Genomic DNA, 19,319 nt, shown 5'->3' with positions numbered 1-19,319 from the left:
ACGCCTGGTGGCCACACGTTCAAGACCGATGGGTGAGAGACATTCTGTCTCATGGTTACAGGATAGAGTTCAACTCTCGTCCTGCGGCTCGTTTCTTCCGAACCTCCCCACCCCCCGCACAGGCCGACGCACTTTTTCAGGCAGTGGACGCTCTAAAGATAGAGGGAGTTGTGATTCCCGTTCCCCTTCAGGAACGTGGTCGCGGATTTTACTCCAACTTGTTCGTGGTGCCAAAAAAGGACGGGTCATTCCGTCCCGTTCTGGACCTCAAGCTGCTCAACAGACATGTGAGAACCAGACTGTTTCGGATGGAATCTCTCCGCTCGGTCATCGCCTCGATGTCACAAGGAGACTTCCTAGCATCGATCGACATCAAAGATGCTTATCTCCATGTGCCGATCGCACCCGAACATCAACGTTTCCTGCGTTTTGCCATCGGGGACGAACACCTCCAGTTCGTCGCATTGCCCTTCGGCCTGGCGACAGCCCCACGGGTTTTCACCAAAGTCATGGCATCCGTCGTGGCAGTCCTGCACTCTCAGGGCCACTCGGTGATCCCTTACTTGGACGATCTCCTAGTCAGGGCCCCTTCTCTGGTGGCGTGTCAACAAAGTCTTACCGTCACTCTGGCGACTCTCCAGCAGTTCGGGTGGATCATCAATTTCCCGAAATCCAAGTTGACGCCGACCCAATCACTGACTTACCTCGGGATGGAGTTTCATACCCAGCCAGCGTTAGTCATGCTACCGTGGGACAAACAGCTTTCTCTGCAGGCGGGGGTGCAGTCACTTCTTCGGAGTCAGTCACACCCCTTAAGGCGCCTCATGCACTTCCTGGGGAAGATGGTTGCAACTATGGAGGCAGTGCCGTTCGCGCAATTCCATCTACGGCCACTCCAATGGGACATTCTTCGCAAATGGGACAAGAGTGCTGCTTCCCTCGACAAGAACATCACTCTTTCCCTCGCAACCAAAACATCACTTCAGTGGTGGCTCCTACCCACATCTCTGGCCCGGGGAAAATCCTTCCTACCCCCAACCTGGGCCGTAGTCACCACGGACGCGAGCCTGTCAGGTTGGGGAGCGGTTTTTCTCCACCACAGGGCTCAAGGAACCTGGACTCCAATAGAATCGTCCTTTCAGATCAATATTCTGGAGATAAGGGCAGTATATCTAGCCCTATTGGCTTTCCATCGGTGGCTGGAGGGCAGGCAGATCCGAATCCAGTCGGACAACGCCACTGCCGTCGCCTACATCAACCACCAAGGCGGCACTCGCAGTCGTCAAGCCTTCCAAGAAGTCCGGCGGATTCTGCAGTGGGTGGAAGACACAGACTCCACCATCTCCGCAGTTCACATCCCAGGCGTAGAAAACTGGGAAGCAGATTTTCTCAGTCGTCAGGGCATGGACGCGGGGGAATGGTCTCTTCACCCAGACGTGTTTCGAGAGATCTGTCACCGCTGGGGAACACCGGACGTCAATGTCATGGCGTCACGACACAACAACAAGGTCCCGGCCTTCATGGCACGGTCTCAGGATCACAGAGCTCTGGCAGCGGACGCTTTGGTCCAGGATTGGTCGCAGTTTCGACTGCCATACGTGTTTCCCCCTCTGGCGATGCTGCCCAGGGTACTACGCAAGATCCGGTCCGAATGCCGTCACGCCATTCTCGTCGCTCCAGACTGGCCGAGGCGGTCGTGGTATCCGGATCTCTGGCATCTCACGGTGGGTCAACCGTGGGCACTTCCAGACCCCCCAGACTTGCTGTCACAAGGCCCGTTTTTCCATCTGAATTCTGTGGCCCTCAACCTGACTGTGTGGCCATTGAGTCCTGGCTCCTAGCGTCTTCAGGGTTATCTCAGGATGTCATTGCCACCATGAGACAAGCCAGGAGACCAACGTCCGCTAAGATCTATCACAGGACTTGGCAAATCTTCTTATCCTGGTGCTCTGATAACGGTTTTCCTCCATGGCCGTTTGCATTACCCACATTTCTTTCATTCCTACAATCTGGAATGGACAAGGGTTTGTCCCTCGGCTCTCTCAAGGGCCAAGTGTCTGCGCTCTCCGTGTTTTTTCAAACGCGTCTAGCCAGGCTTCCGCAGGTCCGCACGTTCCTGCAAGGGGTTTGCCACATGGGTTCCACCTTACAAACGTCCGTTGGAACCTTGGGATCTTAACAGGGTCCTGACGGCTCTTCAAAAGCCGCCTTTTGAGCCGCTGCGGGATGTCTCTCTCTCCCGTCTTTCTCAGAAGGTGGCCTTCCTGGTGGCAGTCACATCACTTCGCAGAGTGTCTGAGCTTGCAGCGCTGTCATGCAAAGCTCCCTTCCTGGTTTTCCACCAGGATAAGGTGGTTCTGCATCCTGTCCTGGAATTTCTCCCTAAGGTGGTATCCCCTTTTCATCTAAATCAGGATATCTCCTTGCCTTCCTTTTGCCCTAATCCAATTCACCAGTGTGAAAAGGATTTGCACTCTTTGGATCTAGTGAGAGCACTCCGGGTCTACGTGTCTCGCACGGCGCCCCTGCGCCGTTCAGACGCGCTCTTTGTCCTTGTCGCTGGCCAGCGTAAGGGATCTCAGGCCTCCAAGTCAACCTTGGCTCGGTGGATCAAGGAACCGATTCTCGAGGCCTACCGTACTTCTGGGCTTCCGCTCCCTTCAGGGTTGAAAGCCCATTCTACCAGAGCCGTAGGTGCGTCCTGGGCATTGCGGCACTGGGCGACGGCTCAGCAGGTGTGTCAGGCAGCTACGTGGTCTAGTCTGCACACTTTCACGAAGCACTATCAAGTGCATACTTATGCTTCGGCAGACGCCAGCCTAGGTAGGCGAGTCCTCCAGGCGGTGGTTGCCCACCTGTAAGAGGGGGCCGTTTTCGGCTCTTTTTATTGAGGTATTGCTTTACCCACCCAGGGACTGCTCTTGGACGTCCCATTTGTCTGGGTCTCCCAATGGTGCGACAAAGAAAAAGGGAATTTTGTTTACTTACCGTAAATTCCTTTTCTTCTAGCTCCTATTGGGAGACCCAGCACCCACCCCTGTGCCCTTCGGGCTGGTTGTTCTTTTGTGTACACATGTTGATGTTGATTTGTTCTTTGGGTTCATGGTCTTCAGTTCTCCGAACATCCTTCGGATTGAATTTACCCTAGACCAATTTATAAGTTTTCTCCTTCCTGCTTTTGCACCAAACTGAGGAGCCCGTGATCCACGGGAGGGTGTATAGGCAGAGGGGAGGGGTTACACTTTTTTAAAACCCCTGGGTGTGGCCTCTGGTTGTGGCCTCCAGAGGCAGAAGCTATACACCCAATTGTCTGGGTCTCCCAATAGGAGCTAGAAGAAAAGGAATTTACGGTAAGTAAACAAAATTCCCTTTTTTACCCTACTGCTTGTTACATTTGTAGAATTTCTTTTGTAATAAATATTTAATTTGTGTAATTTAACATAAAAGTGTCAGGACAATACATATATTTTCTATGCTGCAGGCAACCACATACACGAAAAGAGGGCGCGGGAGCTGCACCAACCCCAGCTGCACTTTTTCTTATGTGACAAGACACAAGCCTCCTAAATGTCCGGTCTGCAATCGGTTCCTTGGTGGTAAATGGATTCCAAAGGTAAATATAGATTTATCGCAGAATCGGTGAACTGCATTTCTGCTGCTTCAGCACTATATCCATTGTTCAGAATAGGTAAAAATCAGCTTCATGGAAAAACCCCCAAGAATTATCAGCAAATAATTAACATTCTTAATGGGAATCTGTCAGCAGGTTTTTATCTCCTCATCTAAGAGCAGCATGATGTAGAGACAGAGACACTGATTCAAAGGATGTATCACTTAGTTCACTGGGTGCAGCAGATCTGGCATTTAGCATTGTTCAGAGAGCCAACCCCGTCCACACCACAGCTCTCTGTGTACATTGTCTATTGACAGTGAGGGTCCGTAGTCAGACTAGCAATCTTGTGAGTTGTAGTCTGGGAAGTGATAAATATCCTTTTGATAACACAATCATTGTAAGTAACAGATTGCACACCGCCTTATAAGTGACAAATCACGTAAGTCTGTGTCTCAACCCCTATCTCATGCGGTCTTCAGATTATATAGCAAAAACTGGCTTACAGATTCCCTTCAACAATATAGTGGAAAACTTCTTTTCTTTATCGTTCCTTTGGGAGACCCAGACCATGGGTGTTTAGCTTCTACCTCCGGAGGACACACAAAGTACTACACTTAAAAGTGTAGCTCCTCCCTCTGAGCTTATACACCCCCTGATGAGCAGCCTCAGCCAGTTTATCGCTTTGTGTCAGGAGTCATACATCCACACATGCATTCTCATGATTTTTTTCTTTGGAAGAGATTGAAGAAGTGCGGGTCCACGTCTGGACCCCCGGCATGTCCCTTCTCACCCCACTGTGTCGGCGGTGTTGTAAGGTTGATTTCCAAGGCTGGAGCCTTACATGCCGTGCTCCTTCACCATCCCTCCTGGGCCCTGGCTTGAAGTGGGAGCCAGCACGGTCTCCATGCCTGGCAGGAGACCGGTCTCCATCCACAGCCCCTTGAGGATTCTGCTGGACCGGAGCACTCATCCACAGGGACCTGGCCCTGCGTCTCAGCAGCTAAGTACCTGAGACGTTTATGTGTTGGGGGTCCCTGTTCTTTATTGTATGGGGAGAGTATGCTGAATGTATTTATTTTGGCATTTCCGGCGGGTTCTCTAGCTTTCGCCCGAGAACCGCGCCGATGGTGCCTTCGCGTCGGCCTCGCCGCTTAAATTTAGGCCCCGGCTTTGCCGGAGGCCTAGTTTCTTTTTCCTGCCCTCGCATGTCACTCATGCAGAGGGACAGGCACGGCTCCGCCCGGCGGCCGTCCTGCACAGGAGAGGGTCACTCCCCACTGCTGGGGCGTGTCGCCTCGCCTGCAGGTCTCTATGGCCCTCCAGTTCCCGCTCTCCTACAGGAACGCCCCCAAGTCCCGCCCCCTCTCTTCGCTCCGGCGGCCATTTCTCAGGCAGAGTTCACTCGGCGCTGGCCTTTTCTGCACTCTGCATCCCTGCTGAGGTGTGGTGCATTGGGGGTCCGGGCTTCGGGATCTGGAGGGCACACAACACCACTTCCAGCGGTCTGGTAAGCCACAGCCGGTCTCTGGTTGTGGACCTCTGTATATTCTCCCTGGGGTTCATTCTCTTGCAGAGCCCCCACTCCAGCAGCATGTCTCACACGAGGAGCAAGGCTCCAAAGCTTTATACTGTATGCGCTGCATGTAAGCTCCTGCTGCCTGAGCCGAGCACCTATCCACATTGTGATGCCTGCTCTAACTTGGAGGTGCCACAGCCTGGAGTCTCACCCCCAGTGGTCTCTCCGGCTGCCTCTGCACCTGTGGCTGAACCCCCGGCCTGGGTAGAATCCTTCTCTAGGTCTATATCCCAGTCTTTTGCTGAGTCCATGGGACTTTTGTCCAGGACTTTGATGAATATGCATCAGCCCTCCACACAGGGTGCCCCTAATGCTCTTGCTAAGGGCCATTTAGGATCCCTATCCTCCATCGGAGCTCACAGAGGATTCATCATCAGGTCCCAGACCCCGTCCTCCTAAGAGAAGGCACAGGGTTTCCTCCCCCTCCTCATCCCGCGGCTCTGATTCAAGAGCTGACTCGCAAGATGAGGAGGATGCCCTTACGGGGGGCTCGGAGGCTAACTCCATGTACCCCATCGATCTTTCCGAGGGTGACTCAGATCTTAGTGACTTGATTGCTTCTATTAATTCTGTACTGGATCTCAATCCGCCAGTATCAGAGGAGCAACCCTCTCTGCCAGAAAAGCACCAGTTTACCTCGCCTAAGAGAGTAAAGAGTGTGTTCTTTAACCACTCCAGTTTTCAGACCGCTGTGACCAAACCCAGGGCCTGTCCTGACAAACGCTTTCCAAAGCGTGGTTCTGATGACCGTTTTCTCTTTCCACCTGAGGTGGTCAAGGAGTGGTCTCACTCCCCAAAGGTAGACCCCCCGGTGTCTAGGCTCTCAGCCCGGACCGTTGTGTCGGTGGCTGACTGCACCTCACTTAAGGATTCCACTGACCGTCAGATTGACCTTCTGTCCAAATCTGTGTATGAAGCGGCGGGGGCCGCGTTTTCCCCGACTTTTGCAGCAGTGTGGGCTCTCAAAGCCATCTCTGCTTCTCTAGAGGAGATGCATTCCCTCACCAAGGAATCTATGCCTGAGATGGTTGCCTTAACTTCTCAAGCTTCAGCTTTTTCATCTTATGCCATGTCTGCCATGCTAGAGGCTTCTCACCGCACTGCGGTGGCTTCGGCTAATTCCCTTGTTATCCGCAGGATCTTGTGGCTTCGAGAGTGGAAGGCAGATGCTTCTTCAAAGAAGTTTCTTGCTGGGCTCCCTTTTGCTGGTTGACGGCTGTTCGGTGAACAGCTGGATGAAATTATTAAGGAATCTACTGGCGGGAAGAGTACTTCCATGCCACAAACCAAGACCAGGAAACCCGCCCAGGTTAGGAATCAGGCGAGGTTTTGTTCCTTTCGTTCCTCCTACTGGTCGTCCTCTAAGCCCTCCGCCTCGTCCGCTAACTCAGCTAAGGATCAGAAATCCAACTGGCGCCCAAAAGCGCGTCCGCAGAATACCGCAGGAGGTTCTGCCACTAAGGCACCCTCTTCATGACTCTCTGCCCGCTCCAGCAACGTCCTTAGTCGGTGGCAGGCTCTCCCACTTTGGCGACGCTTGGTTAAAACAAGTCTCCGATCAGTTGGTGAGAGATATCATATCTCATGGCTACAGGATAGAATTCTCTTCCAGCCCGCCAAACAGATTTTTTCTCTCAACTCCCCCCTGCTCCAAGGCCGCCGCCTTCTCACAGGCCGTGGCATCCTTGCAGGCAAATGGACTAATTGTACCAGTTCCCGCTCGGGAACGGTTCAGAGGTTTTTTTCAAACCTCTTCCTAGTTCCCAAAAAGGACGGTACCTTCCGGCCCATCCTGGATCTCAAGCTTCTCAACAAGCATGTTCGGGTGCGGCTTTTTCGCATGGAGTCTCTGCGATCAGTCATTGCCTCAATGACCCAAGGCGATTTCCTGGCGTCCATCGACATCAGAGATGCCTATCTACATATGCCAATTGCAGTTTCACACCAGCGTTGGTTACGTTTTGCAATAGGAGAGGATCATTTCCAGTTCGTGGCTCTCCCCTTCGGGTTAGCCACGGCCCCTCGGGTATTCACCAAGGTCATGGCAGCAGTGATTGCGGTCCTGCACCTCCAGGAGTTGGCAGTGCTCCCTTACCTGGACGACCTTCTAGTCAAGGCTCCATCCAGCGCAGACTGTCAGCGGAGTGTCTCGCTCACTCTCGCCACTCTAGCCCAATTCGGGTGGCTTGTCAATCTTCCCAAATCCACTCTGACTCCGACCCAGAGTCTCACGTACCTAGGGATGCAGTTCGAGACTTTGCCGGCACTTGTGAAGTTGCCCTTAATCAAACAGCAGTCTCTCCAGCTAGCGGTGCGCTCTCTGCTGAGGCCCCGCCGTTATACCCTCAGGCGCCTGATGCAGGTGCTGTGTCAAATGGTGGCGTCCATGGAGGCTGTTCCCTTTGCCCAGTTCCACCTGCGCCCCCTGCAGCTGGACATTCTCCGCTGTTGAGACAAGCGGCCTTCCTCCTTACACAGGTTAGTGGCTCTGTCGCCACGGACCAGGAGCTCTCTTCAGTGGTGGCTTCGACCTCTCTCCCTGTCCCAAGGGCCGCTCCTTCCTGGCCCCGTCCTGGGTGATTCTCACCACGGATGCCAGTCTATCCGGCTGGGGAGCGGTATGTCTCCACCACAGAGCGCAGGGCACTTGGACTCCGTCCGAGTCAGCCCTTTCAATCAATGTGCTGGAAACCAGAGCCGTGCTTCTAGCTCTCCTAGCTTTTCACCACCTGTTGGCGGGCAGGCACATTCGAGTCCAGTCGGACAATGCGACAGCGGTTGCCTACATCAATCACCAAGGCGGGACACGCAGCCGCCTGGCAATGATGGAGGTACAACGCATCCTTCAATGGGCGGAGGACTCCAGGTCCACCATATCCGCAGTCCACATCCCAGGCGTGGAAAACTGGGAGGCAGATTATCTCAGCCGTCAGAGCGTGGACGGTGGCGAGTGGTCCCTGCACCCGGCAGTGTTTCAGTCAATCTGCCGCAAGTAGGGCACTCCGGACGTGGACCTAATGGCATCCCGTCACAACAACAAAGTTCCTGTGTACGTGGCTCGCTCCCACGATCCTCAGGCCTTCGCCGCGGACGCTCTGGTTCAAGACTGGTCCCAGTTTAGTCTGTCCTACGTGTTTCCCCCTCTAGCTCTCTTGCCCAGAGTCCTGCGCAAGATCAGAATGGACGGCCGTCGAGTCATCCTCATTGCACCGGACTGGCCCAGGCGAGCTTGGTATCCGGACCTGCTCCAACTGTCCGTAGAGATGCCGTGGCATCTCCCGGACCGTCCAGACCTACTCTCGCAAGGTCCGTTTTTCCGCCCGAATTCTGCGGCCCTCAAATTGACGGCGTGGCTCTTGAGTCCTGGATTTTGACGGCTTCTGGTATTCCTCCTGAAGTCATCTCCACTATGACTCGTGCCCGTAAGTCTTCGTCCACTAAGATCTATCACAGGACTTGGAAAATTTTCCTGTCCTGGTGTCGCTCTACCGGCCATCCTCCTTGGCCATTCTCCTTGCCGACCATTCTGTCTTTTCTACAGTCCGGTCTGCAGCTAGGACTGTCCGTCAACTCTCTCAAGGGACAAGTCTCAGCTCTGTCAGTACTGTTCCAGCGGCGTCTCGCTCGGCTGGCTCAGGTCCGCACCTTCATGCAAGGCGCGTCTCACATCATTCCGCCTTATCGGCGGCCCTTGGATCCCTGGGATTTTAACTTGGTCCTCACGATATTGCAGAAACCCCCTTTTGAGCCTCTTAGGGAGGTTTCTTTGTATCGTCTTTCTCAGAAAGTGGCCTTTCTAGTTGCCATAACTTCTCTCAGGAGAGTCTCTGATTTGGCTGCACTCTCCTCGGAGTCACCTTTTTTAGTTTTTCATCAAGACAAGGTGGTTCTCCGTCCGACTCCGGACTTTCTTCTTAAGGTGGTCTCTCCCTTCCACCTTAACCAGGACATTACCTTACCTTCCTTCTGTCCGGCCCCTGTTCATCGCTTTGAAAAAGCGCTGCATACTCTAGATCTGGTGCGTGCTCTCCGGATCTATGTATCTCGCACCGCTGCGCTCAGGAGGTGCACCTCTCTTGTTGTGCTAACCACAGGTCGGCGCAAGGGCCTCTCTGCTTCTAAGCCGACCTTAGCCCGTTGGATTAGATCGACCATTTCGGACGCCTACCGGAGTACTCAGGTGCCTCCCCGCCGGGGATCAAGGCACACTCGACCAGAGCTGTCGGTGCCTCTTGGGCTTTTAGGCACCAGGCTACGGCTCAACAAGTCTGTCAGGCTGCCACTTGGACTAGCCTGCATACCTTCTCGAAGCACTACCAAGTGCATGCTCATGCTTCGGCAGATGCGAGCTTGGGCAGACGCATCCTTCAGGCGGCTGTCGCCCACTTGTGAAGTTAGGTTCTGCCTACTTCATAGTTTTTCTGTTTATTTCCCACCCAGGGACTGCTTTGGAACGTCCCATGGTCTGGGTCTCCCAAAGGAAAGAAAAAGAGAATTTTGTTTACTTACCGTAAATTCTTTTTCTTATAGTTCCGTATTGGGAGACCCAGCACCCTCCCTGTTGCCTGTTGGCAATTTCTTGTTCCGCGTGTTATCACCGGCTGTTGTCGTGGACAGAGTCTCCGGTTGTTCCGGTTCTTGCTCTGTTCTACTTGTGGGTGGCTATTCTCCTTCAGCTTTTGCACTAAACTGGCTGGGACTGGCTCACCAGGGGGTGTATAAGCTCAGAGGGAGGAGCTACACTTTTAAGTGTAGTACTTTGTGTGTCCTCCAGAGGCAGAAGCTAAACACCCATGGTCTGGGTCTCCCAATACAGAACTATAAGAAAAAGAATTTACGGTAAGTAAACAAATTTCTCTTTCTTCAGCGCTCTATTGGGAGACCCAGACGATTGGGTGTATAGCACTGCCTCCGGAGGCCACACAAAGCAATTACACTAAAAAGTGTAAGGCCCCTCCCCTTCTGGCTATACACCCCCAGTGGGATCACTGGCTCACCAGTTTTCTGCTTTGTGCGAAGGAGGTCAGACATCCACGCATAGCTCCACTGTTTGTAGTCAGCAGTAGCTGCTGGCTATATCGGATGGAAGAAAAGAGGGCCCATATGGGGCCCCCAGCATGCTCCCTTCTCACCCGCGGTGGTGCTTGTAAGGTTGAGGTACCTATTGCTGGTACAGAGGCTGGAGCCCACATGCTGTTTTCCTTCCACATCCCCTGGTGGGCTCTGTGGAAGTGGGATCTTGCCGGCCCCCAAGCCCTGAGGCCGGGCTCCATCCACAGACCCAGAGAACCTGCTGGATTTGGAGCGGGAGTGCCGTTCAGGGACAAGGCCCTGCAACTTTCAGGTACTCTGTGTCCCCGGCAGGCACGGACACTCTCAAGGCTTGCTGAGCGTTATAGTGCGCCGGGGACAGTAGCGCTGTGCGCTGGGGTTAGGTCACTGCAGCTTTGCTGAGTGACGTTACATGTTGGGAACTACTGCGCCGACCGCTACTGGAGCGGCGGCGCAGCTGCGACTTGTGGTGCGCCGGGGACTTTGCGCCGACCGCGCTTTTACGGCGGCGACGCTTCTAACTTTAGCCCCCGGCTTCTGCGGCCTAGCGCCGCTTCGTTCCCGCCCCCACCCTGTCAATCAGGGTAGGGGAGAGACGCTGCTCAATTGGCAGCGCCGAGGGCTGGAGCTCTATTTACATGCTCCAGCCCTCTCACTAGGCACAGTGGGAAGCAGGCTTCCCGCTCTTCGTCTGTATACGCCCAGGGCCCGCCCCCCCTCTCCACAAGGACGCCGGCAGCCATTACACATGCGGTCTGGCTGGGGAAAGGCAGCAGGCTCTGGGAGACCCAGACTAAAGGGATTTCGGCGACCACACACCCGCTCCTAAGCGGGCGGTAAGCTGCACTTTAGTGCTGGCCCCACTAGTGCCTCAGTGTTATATTAGTGTACTTTTTTCTTAGTACCATATATATATATATAGTTGCACTGTACGGTCGCTTCTTGGCTGGACACCCTGTACTGCTCTGAGGAGGCAGCAACATGTCATCCGCAAAACGCAAGGGTGCCAAGGCACAGGCTGTGTACACTGTTTGTACTGCATGTGGGGCTGATCTACCGGCAGGCTCCAAAGACTCACATTGTATGCAATGTTCAGTCCCAGTGGCACTCCGTCAGCCAGAGCCTATGGTGGTAGTGGCCCAGGCGGAGACGCCTGTGAACCCTGCCCCGGTGACGGGGACAGACTTTGCAGTTTTTGCTGATAAAATGTCTGTGACTATGTCAAAAATCCTGGAGACCCTGCAGTCCAGGCCAGTTACTCAGACCATGGACACTGCTGTGTCTATGCTCTCCGGTCCCCCTCAGTTGGAACTAATCCGTACTTCAAGGGGGTCTCAAGCATCACAGGCTGAAGTCTCTGACTCAGATGACAGTCCCAGGCAGCCTAAGCGAGCTCGCTGGGAAAGACCCTCCACGTCATCACACTGCTCAGGGTCTCAGCGAGAAGAGTCTCTCTGTGATGAGACTGAGGACGGTGATCAGGATTCTAATCCTGAGGCCCCTCTCAATCTGGATGCCCCTGATGGTGACGCCATGGTTAATGACCTTATATCGGCAATTAATAGACTGTTGGATATTTCTCCCCCAGCCCCTTCTGCAGAGGAGGCAGCTGCACAGCAGGAGAAGTTCCATTTCCTGTATCCCAAGCGTAAATTAAGTGCTTTTTTGGACCACTCTGACTTCAGAGAATCGATCCAGAAACACGACGCTCATCCAGACAAGCGTTTCTCTAAACGTTCTAAGGATACCCGTTATCCTTTTCCCTCTGAGGTGGCCAAACGCTGGACCCAGTGTCCAAAGGTGGATCCCCCAATTTCCAAGCTTGCGGCTAGATCCATAGTCGCAGTAGAGGATGGCGCTTCACTTAAAGATGCCAACGACAGACAGATGGACCTTTGGTTGAAATCTGTCTATGAAGCTATCGGCGCGTCGTTTGCTCCAGCATTCGCGGCCGTGTGGGCACTCCAAGCTATTTCAGCTGGTTTAGCACAGGTGGATGCTATCATACATCCAGCAGTGCCGCAAGTGGCGTCCCTAACTTCGCAAATGTCTGCGTTTGCGACCTATGCTATCAATGCTGTCCTAGAATCTACGAGCCGTACCGCTATGGCGTCCGCCAATTCTGTGGTTTTGCGCAGAGCCTTGTGGTTAAAGGACTGGAAAGCAGATGCTGGTTCCAAAAAATGCTTAACCAGCTTGCCATTATCTAGAGACAGACTGTTTGGTGAGCCATTGGCTGAAATCATAAAACAGTCCAAGGGTAAGGACTCTTCCTTACCACAGCCCAGAGCAAGTAAACCTCAACAGAAAAAGTGGCAGTCGAGGTTTCGGTCCTTTCGAGGCTCGGGCAAGGCCCAATTCTCCTCGTCCAAAAGGACTCAGAAAGAACAAGGGAGCTCAGATTCCTGGCGGGCTCACTCACGCCCCAGGAAAGCAAATGGAGGAACCGCTTCCAAAGCGGCTACCTCATGACTTTCGGCCTCCTCCCTCCGCATCCTCGGTCGGTGGCAGGCTCTCCCGCTTTTGCGACATTTGGCTGTCACAGGTCAAAGACCGGTGGGTAACAGACATTTTGTCTCGCGGGTACAGAATCGAGTTCAGTTCTCGGCCTCCTCTTCGGTTCTTCAGAACCTCCCCACACCCCAACCGAGCAGATGCCATGCGGCAGGCGGTGGACTCTCTAAGAGCAGAAGGAGTCGTGATCCCTGTCCCCCCTCAAGACGGGGGCGAGGATTTTACTCCAATCTCTTTGTGGTTCCAAAAAAGGACGGCTCCTTCCGTCCTGTTCTGGACCTAAAACTGCTCAACAAGCATGTGAACGCCAGGCGGTTCCGGATGGAATCCCTCCGCTCAGTCATTGCCTCAATGTCTCAAGGAGATTTCCTAGCATCAATAGACATCAAAGATGCTTATCTCCACGTGCCGATTGCTACAGAGCACCAACGCTTTCTACGCTTCGTGATAGGAGACGACCATCTTCAGTTCGTAGCTCTGCCATTTGGTCTGGCGACAGCCCCTCGGGTGTTCACCAAGATCATGGCGGCAGTGGTAGCAGTCTTGCACTCTCACGGACACTCTGTGATCCCTTACTTGGACGATCTACTGGTCAAGGCACCCTCTCAAGAGGCATGCCAACTCAGCCTGAATGTTGCACTGGAGACTCTCCAGGCGTTCGGGTGGATCATCAACTTCCCAAAGTCAAATCTGTCACCGACCCAATCACTAACGTATCTTGGCATGGAGTTTCATACTCTCTCAGCGATAGTGAAGCTTCCGCTGGACAAGCAGCGGTCTCTACAGACTGGGGTGCAGGCTCTCCTTCAAAGTCAGTCGCACTCCTTAAGACGCCTCATGCACTTCCTTGGGAAGATGGTGGCGGCAATAGAGGCGGTTCCGTTTGCGCAGTTTCATCTGCGTCCACTTCAATGGGACATTCTCCGCCAATGGGACGGGAAGTCAACATCCCTGGACAGGAAAGTCTCCCTTTCCCAGACGGCCAAGGACTCTCTGCAGTGGTGGCTTCTTCCCACCTCATTATCACAGGGAAGATCCTTCCTACCACCGTCTTGGGCGGTGGTCACGACAGACGCGAGTCTGTCAGGGTGGGGAGCAGTCTTTCTCCACCACAGGGCTCAGGGTACGTGGACTCGGCAGGAGTCCACCCTTCAGATCAATGTTCTGGAAATCAGAGCAGTGTATCTTGCCCTACTAGCCTTCCAGCAGTGGCTGGAAGGAAGGCAGATCCGAATTCAGTCGGACAACTCCACAGCGGTGGCATACATCAACCACCAAGGGGGGACACGCAGTCGGCAAGCCTTCCAGGAAGTTCGGCGGATTCTGATGTGGGTGGAAGCCACAGCCTCCACCATATCCGCAGTTCACATCCCCGGCGTAGAAAACTGGGAAGCAGACTTCCTCAGTCGCCAGGGCATGGACGCAGGGGAATGGTCCCTTCACCCAGACGTGTTTCAGGAAATCTGTCGCCGCTGGGGGGTGCCGGACGTCGACCTAATGGCGTCACGGCACAACAACAAGGTCCCAACCTTCATGGCACGGTCTCGCGATCAAAGAGCGCTGGCGGCAGACGCCCTAGTGCAAGATTGGTCGCAGTTCCGGCTCCCTTATGTGTTTCCACCTCTGGCACTCTTGCCCAGAGTGCTACGCAAGATCAGGTCCGATTGCAGCCGCGTCATACTTGTCGCCCCAGACTGGCCGAGGAGGGCGTGGTATCCGGATCTGTGGCAGCTCACGGTAGGCCAACTGTGGGCACTCCCAGACCGACCAGACTTACTGTCCCAAGGGCCGTTTTTCCATCGGAATTCTGCGGCCCTGAACCTGACTGTGTGGCCATTGAGTCCTGGATCCTAGCGTCTTCAGGATTGTCCCAAGGGGTCGTTGCCACCATGAGACAGGCTAGGAAGCCCACGTCCGCTAAGATCTACCACAGAACGTGGAGGATATTCTTATCCTGGTCTTCTGCTCAGGGAGTGTCTCCCTGGCCATTTGCATTGCCTACCTTTCTTTCTTTCCTGCAATCTGGGTTAGAAAAAGGTTTGTCGCTCGGCTCCCTTAAAGGTCAGGTCTCGGCGCTATCCGTCTTTTTTCAGAGGCGTTTGGCACGCCTTCCTAAGGTGCGCACGTTCCTACAGGGGGTTTGCCATATCGTACCCCCGTACAAGCGGCCGTTAGATCCATGGGATCTGAACAGGGTACTAGTTGCCCTCCAGAAGCCGCCCTTCGAGCCTCTGAGGGAGGTTTCACTTTCTAGACTATCACAGAAAGTGGCTTTTCTGGTAGCGATCAAATCTCTTCGGAGAGTGTCTGAGCTGGCAGCACTATCATCCAAGGCTCCCTTCCTGGTCTTCCACCAGGACAAGGTTGTGCTGCGCCCCATTCAGGAGTTTCTCCCGAAGGTGGTATCCTCTTTTCATCTTAATCAGGATATCTCTTTGCCTTCGTTTTGTCCTCATGCAGTTCATCGGTATGAAAAAGATTTACATTTGTTAGATCTGGTGAGAGCACTCAGAATCTACATCTCCCGCACGGCGCCCTTGCGCCGTTCGGATGCACTCTTTGTCCTTGTCGCTGGTAAGCGCAAAGGGTCGCAGGCTTCTAAGGCCACCCTGGCTCGATGGATCAAAGAACCAATTCTTGAAGCCTACCGTTCTGCTGGGCTTCCGGTTCCATCAGGGCTGAAGGCCCATTCTACCAGAGCCGTGGGTGCATCCTGGGCATTACGACACCAGGCTACGGCTCAACAGGTGTGCCAGGCAGCTACCTGGTCGAGTCTGCACACTTTCACCAAACATTATCAGGTGCATACCTATGCTTCGGCGGACGCCAGCCTAGGTAGAAGAGTCCTGCAGGCGGCAGTTGCCTCCCCGTAGGGGAGGGCTGTCTTTGCAGCTCTAACATGAGGTATTTCTTTACCCACCCAGGGACAGCTTTTGGACGTCCCAATCGTCTGGGTCTCCCAATAGAGCGCTGAAGAAGAAGGGAATTTTGTTACTTACCGTAAATTCCTTTTCTTCTAGCTCTTATTGGGAGACCCAGCACCCGCCCTGTTGTCCTTCGGGATTATTGGTTTGTTTGCGGGTACACATGTTGTTCATGTTGAACGGTTTTCAGTTCTCCGATGTTACTCGGAGAGAATTTGTTTAAACCAGTTATTGGCTTTCCTCCTTCTTGCTTTTGCACTAAAACTGGTGAGCCAGTGATCCCACTGGGGGTGTATAGCCAGAAGGGGAGGGGCCTTACACTTTTTAGTGTAATTGCTTTGTGTGGCCTCCGGAGGCAGTGCTATACACCCAATCGTCTGGGTCTCCCAATAAGAGCTAGAAGAAAAGGAATTTACGGTAAGTAACAAAATTCCCTTCTTTTATCTCTATATGATCACTTACAATAGCTGGAAAACACCTTCTATTTAAAGGGGGTGTTCTGGTGTAAGCAAGATATCATATATCCACTGTATAGGTGACAACTCCCAGATTGTCGTGAGTCTCCCACTAAGGCCTAAGCCACACGGCATGAAAATTGGTGTGAGTGGAGTGCGATAAAACATTTGCATTCCACTCAGACCAATATTACTCTGTGTGCCCGCACCCATGAGCGATTATTTTCTCAGCCCTAATCGGACTGAGAAAACAATCGCAGCATGCTGCGGGTGCAATGCGAGACTCTTTCTCTCAGACCCATTCATGTCTATGGGGCGATTAAAAAAAAATCGCACTGCACTCACGGTACATCGGTGTTCCGCAAGTGCAGTGCGAGAATGGCAATAGCCAGCTACTGAGGAGAGAGGGAGATACATCCCTCCCCTCCTCAGCACCGGCCCGCCCCTCTTCAGTGTCGGCCCGCCCCCCGCAGCTGAAGTCCGCTCGCACGGTCGGACTTCAGTCGCAGGGATACTCGCATGACACTCGGCTCTGCTGTACTGCCAGCGTGAGCAAAGTGTCATGCGAGTGGATCGCAGTTATCCCCGCGTGGCCCCAGCCTAATTTCCAGAGCTGAATTGTGTCCCTCTTCTACCCTGATCATCTGTGCTTAGGATGAGTTGACTGGAGTGACTCGTGTCCTACCACCTTTCATGGCTATGATGTCTGGTGTCTTCAGAGAAATGGACTTTTACAAAGAGAAGCAAGACGTTTCTCGGGAGAACCGGTGGACATGAGTCCAGGTTGATGCCCACACCGATCTAACAGCTATCAGTAGGGATGAGCGAACCCGAACTGTAAAGCTTGGGATTTGTACTGAAAAAGTCTGTGTCTGAGTTTGGGTACTGTACGTATGCTAGCCACTCGATTGAGTATCGGGGAGCTCGGGTACACTCGGTGCTCAGCCCTGTGGGGTTGTCTGCTTTCAATAATGAAGTGTCCTGTAGTATTCTTTAACTTATTTAGCTGCATGGACACTTCATTATTGAACAGCAACTAGGGCTTTTCTTTATCGTTCCTTATGGGAGACCCAGACCATGGGTGTATAGCTTCTGCCTCCGGAGGACACACAAAGTACTATACTAAAAAGTGTAGCTCCTCCCTCCGAGCATATACACCCCCTGGATGACAAATCTAGCCAGTTCAATGCTTTGTGTTCAGGAGGTCACACACACTCATGCATTCTCACTGATTTTTGATTTTTGTTTGAAGAAAAGCGGGTCCAATCTGGACTCCCGGCATGTCCCTTCTCACCCCACTGTGTCGGCGGTGTTGTTAAGGTTGATTTTCCAAGGCTGGAGCCTTCACATGCCGCGCTCCTTCACCATCCCCTGAGGCTCTGGCTTGAAGTGGGAGCCATCACGGTTCTCACTGCTTTGCAGGAGGCCGGTCTCCATCCGCAGCCCTTTCAGGATCCTGCCGGACGGAGCGCTCACCCCTCAGGGACCTGGCCCTGCGTCTCATAAAGCTAAGTATTGAGACGTTATTGAGAGGTCCTTTGTACATTTATTGTGGGGAGAGTGTGTTATTTCACTTTGCTGTGATTTCCGGCCGGTTCTCTGGTTTTTTCCTGAGAAAACGAGGGTGCCTGCTCGTCGGCCGCATGGGAAAATCTAGGCCCCGGCTTCGGATGCGGCCTAGTTTCGTTTTCACTGCCCCTGCATGTCAGTCATGCAGGGGAACAGTGCGGCGCCGCCCACCGGCCGGTCAGCTCAGGGGAGGACACTCCTCTCTGAGGAGATGTTTCCCTCCCCTGTATTTCCCCTTGGCCCTCCGGTTCCCGCTCTTGGAATAAACCCCGCCCCCCCTCCTCACTCCGGCGCCATTTTATCAGCGTTTACACACTGATCGGCGCTGGCTGCTGCAGCTGCTGCATCTGTCTGGGGGTCCAAGCTGTGGAATCCGGAGGGCACACAAAAAGCGGTCTGGTAAGCCACAACCTCTGGTTGTGGACTTTCTTGTACACTCTCTGGGGGTCATTGTGAAGGAGTGTGTTCTTTACTGCAGAACCTCCACCTCAGCAGCATGTCTCTCACTAGGAGCAAGGCTGTACTCTATATGCACTGCATGTCAGCTCATACTGCCTGAACCGAGCACATATCCATATTGTGATGCCTGCTCTAACATGGTGGTGCCTCAGCCTGGAGTCTCCCCAGGGGTCCCTTCGGCTGCTCCAGCCCCGGTGGCTGAACCCCCGGCTTGGGTAGCATCGTTTTCTAAATCTATCTCTCAGTCCTTTGCCGACTCCATGGGACAGCTGTCCCGGACTCTGCTGAGCATGCATCAGCCCCCCCTCTCAGGGCGCCTCTGCTGCTCCGACTCGCTCTGCAGAGCTCACAGAGGATTTTTTATCTGTTCCCGGACCCCGTCCTCCTAAACGGAGACGCAGGGACTCTTCTCCTTCCTCGTCCCACGGCTCTGATTCACGAGCTGAATTGCAGGGCGAGGAGGATACCTTTACTGTGGGCTCGGACGCTACCTCTATGTACCCCATTGATCTATCTGAAGGTGATGCGGATGTTAGTGACTTGATTGCGTCCATTAATTCCGTACTGGACCTCAATCCACCAATGTCAGAGGAACAAGCCTCTCTGGTAGAAAAACACCAGTTTACTTCACCTAAGAGAGTAAGGAGTATGTTTTTTAACCACTCCAGTTTTCAGGCCACTGTGACCAAGCCCAGGGCCTGTCCTGACAAACGCTTCCCAAAGCGTAGTTCTGATGACCGTTTTCCCTTTCCACCAGAGGTGGTCAAGGAGTGGTCTCATTCACCAAAGGTAGATCCTCCGGTGTCTAGAATCTCAGCCCGGACAGTTGTATCTGTGGCCGATGGCACCTCACTTAGGGATCCCACTGACCGCCAGGTTGACCTTCTGGCCAAATCTGTATATGAGGCGGCAGGAGCCTCGTTCTCCCCGTCTTTTGCAGCAGTGTGGGCTCTTAAGGCAGTCTCTGCTTCTCTGGCGGAGATACATTCCCTCGCAAGGGACTCTATGCCCGAAATGGTTGCCTTAACTTCCCAGGCTTCGGCTTTTTCATCCTATGCCATGTCTGCCATTCTGGAGGCTTCTCACCGCACGGCGGTGGCTTCCGCTAATTCCCTCGCGATCCGCAGGATCTTATGGCTTCGAAAGTGGAAAGCAGA

The 19,319-nt window shown here is 53.6% G+C and overlaps 1 protein-coding gene across 2 annotated transcripts in view; it reads left to right on the top strand.

Annotated features, from left to right (window-relative positions):
* The window catches only part of HMGXB3 (HMG-box containing 3), a 230,694-nt gene that overhangs the window by 50,119 nt on the left and 161,256 nt on the right, over positions 1-19,319 (top strand). For both annotated transcript variants that reach the window (XM_075344369.1, XM_075344368.1), the window contains exon 6: positions 3,482-3,613. In XM_075344369.1, coding sequence (XP_075200484.1) covers positions 3,482-3,613 — 132 coding nt within the window. The remainder of the gene's footprint in view (positions 1-3,481; positions 3,614-19,319) is intronic.

The sequence above is a fragment of the Anomaloglossus baeobatrachus genome, chromosome 4, assembly GCF_048569485.1.
Source record: "Anomaloglossus baeobatrachus isolate aAnoBae1 chromosome 4, aAnoBae1.hap1, whole genome shotgun sequence".
NCBI lineage: Eukaryota > Metazoa > Chordata > Amphibia > Anura > Aromobatidae > Anomaloglossus > Anomaloglossus baeobatrachus.
This window is presented reverse-complemented; position numbering and strand designations above follow the sequence as displayed.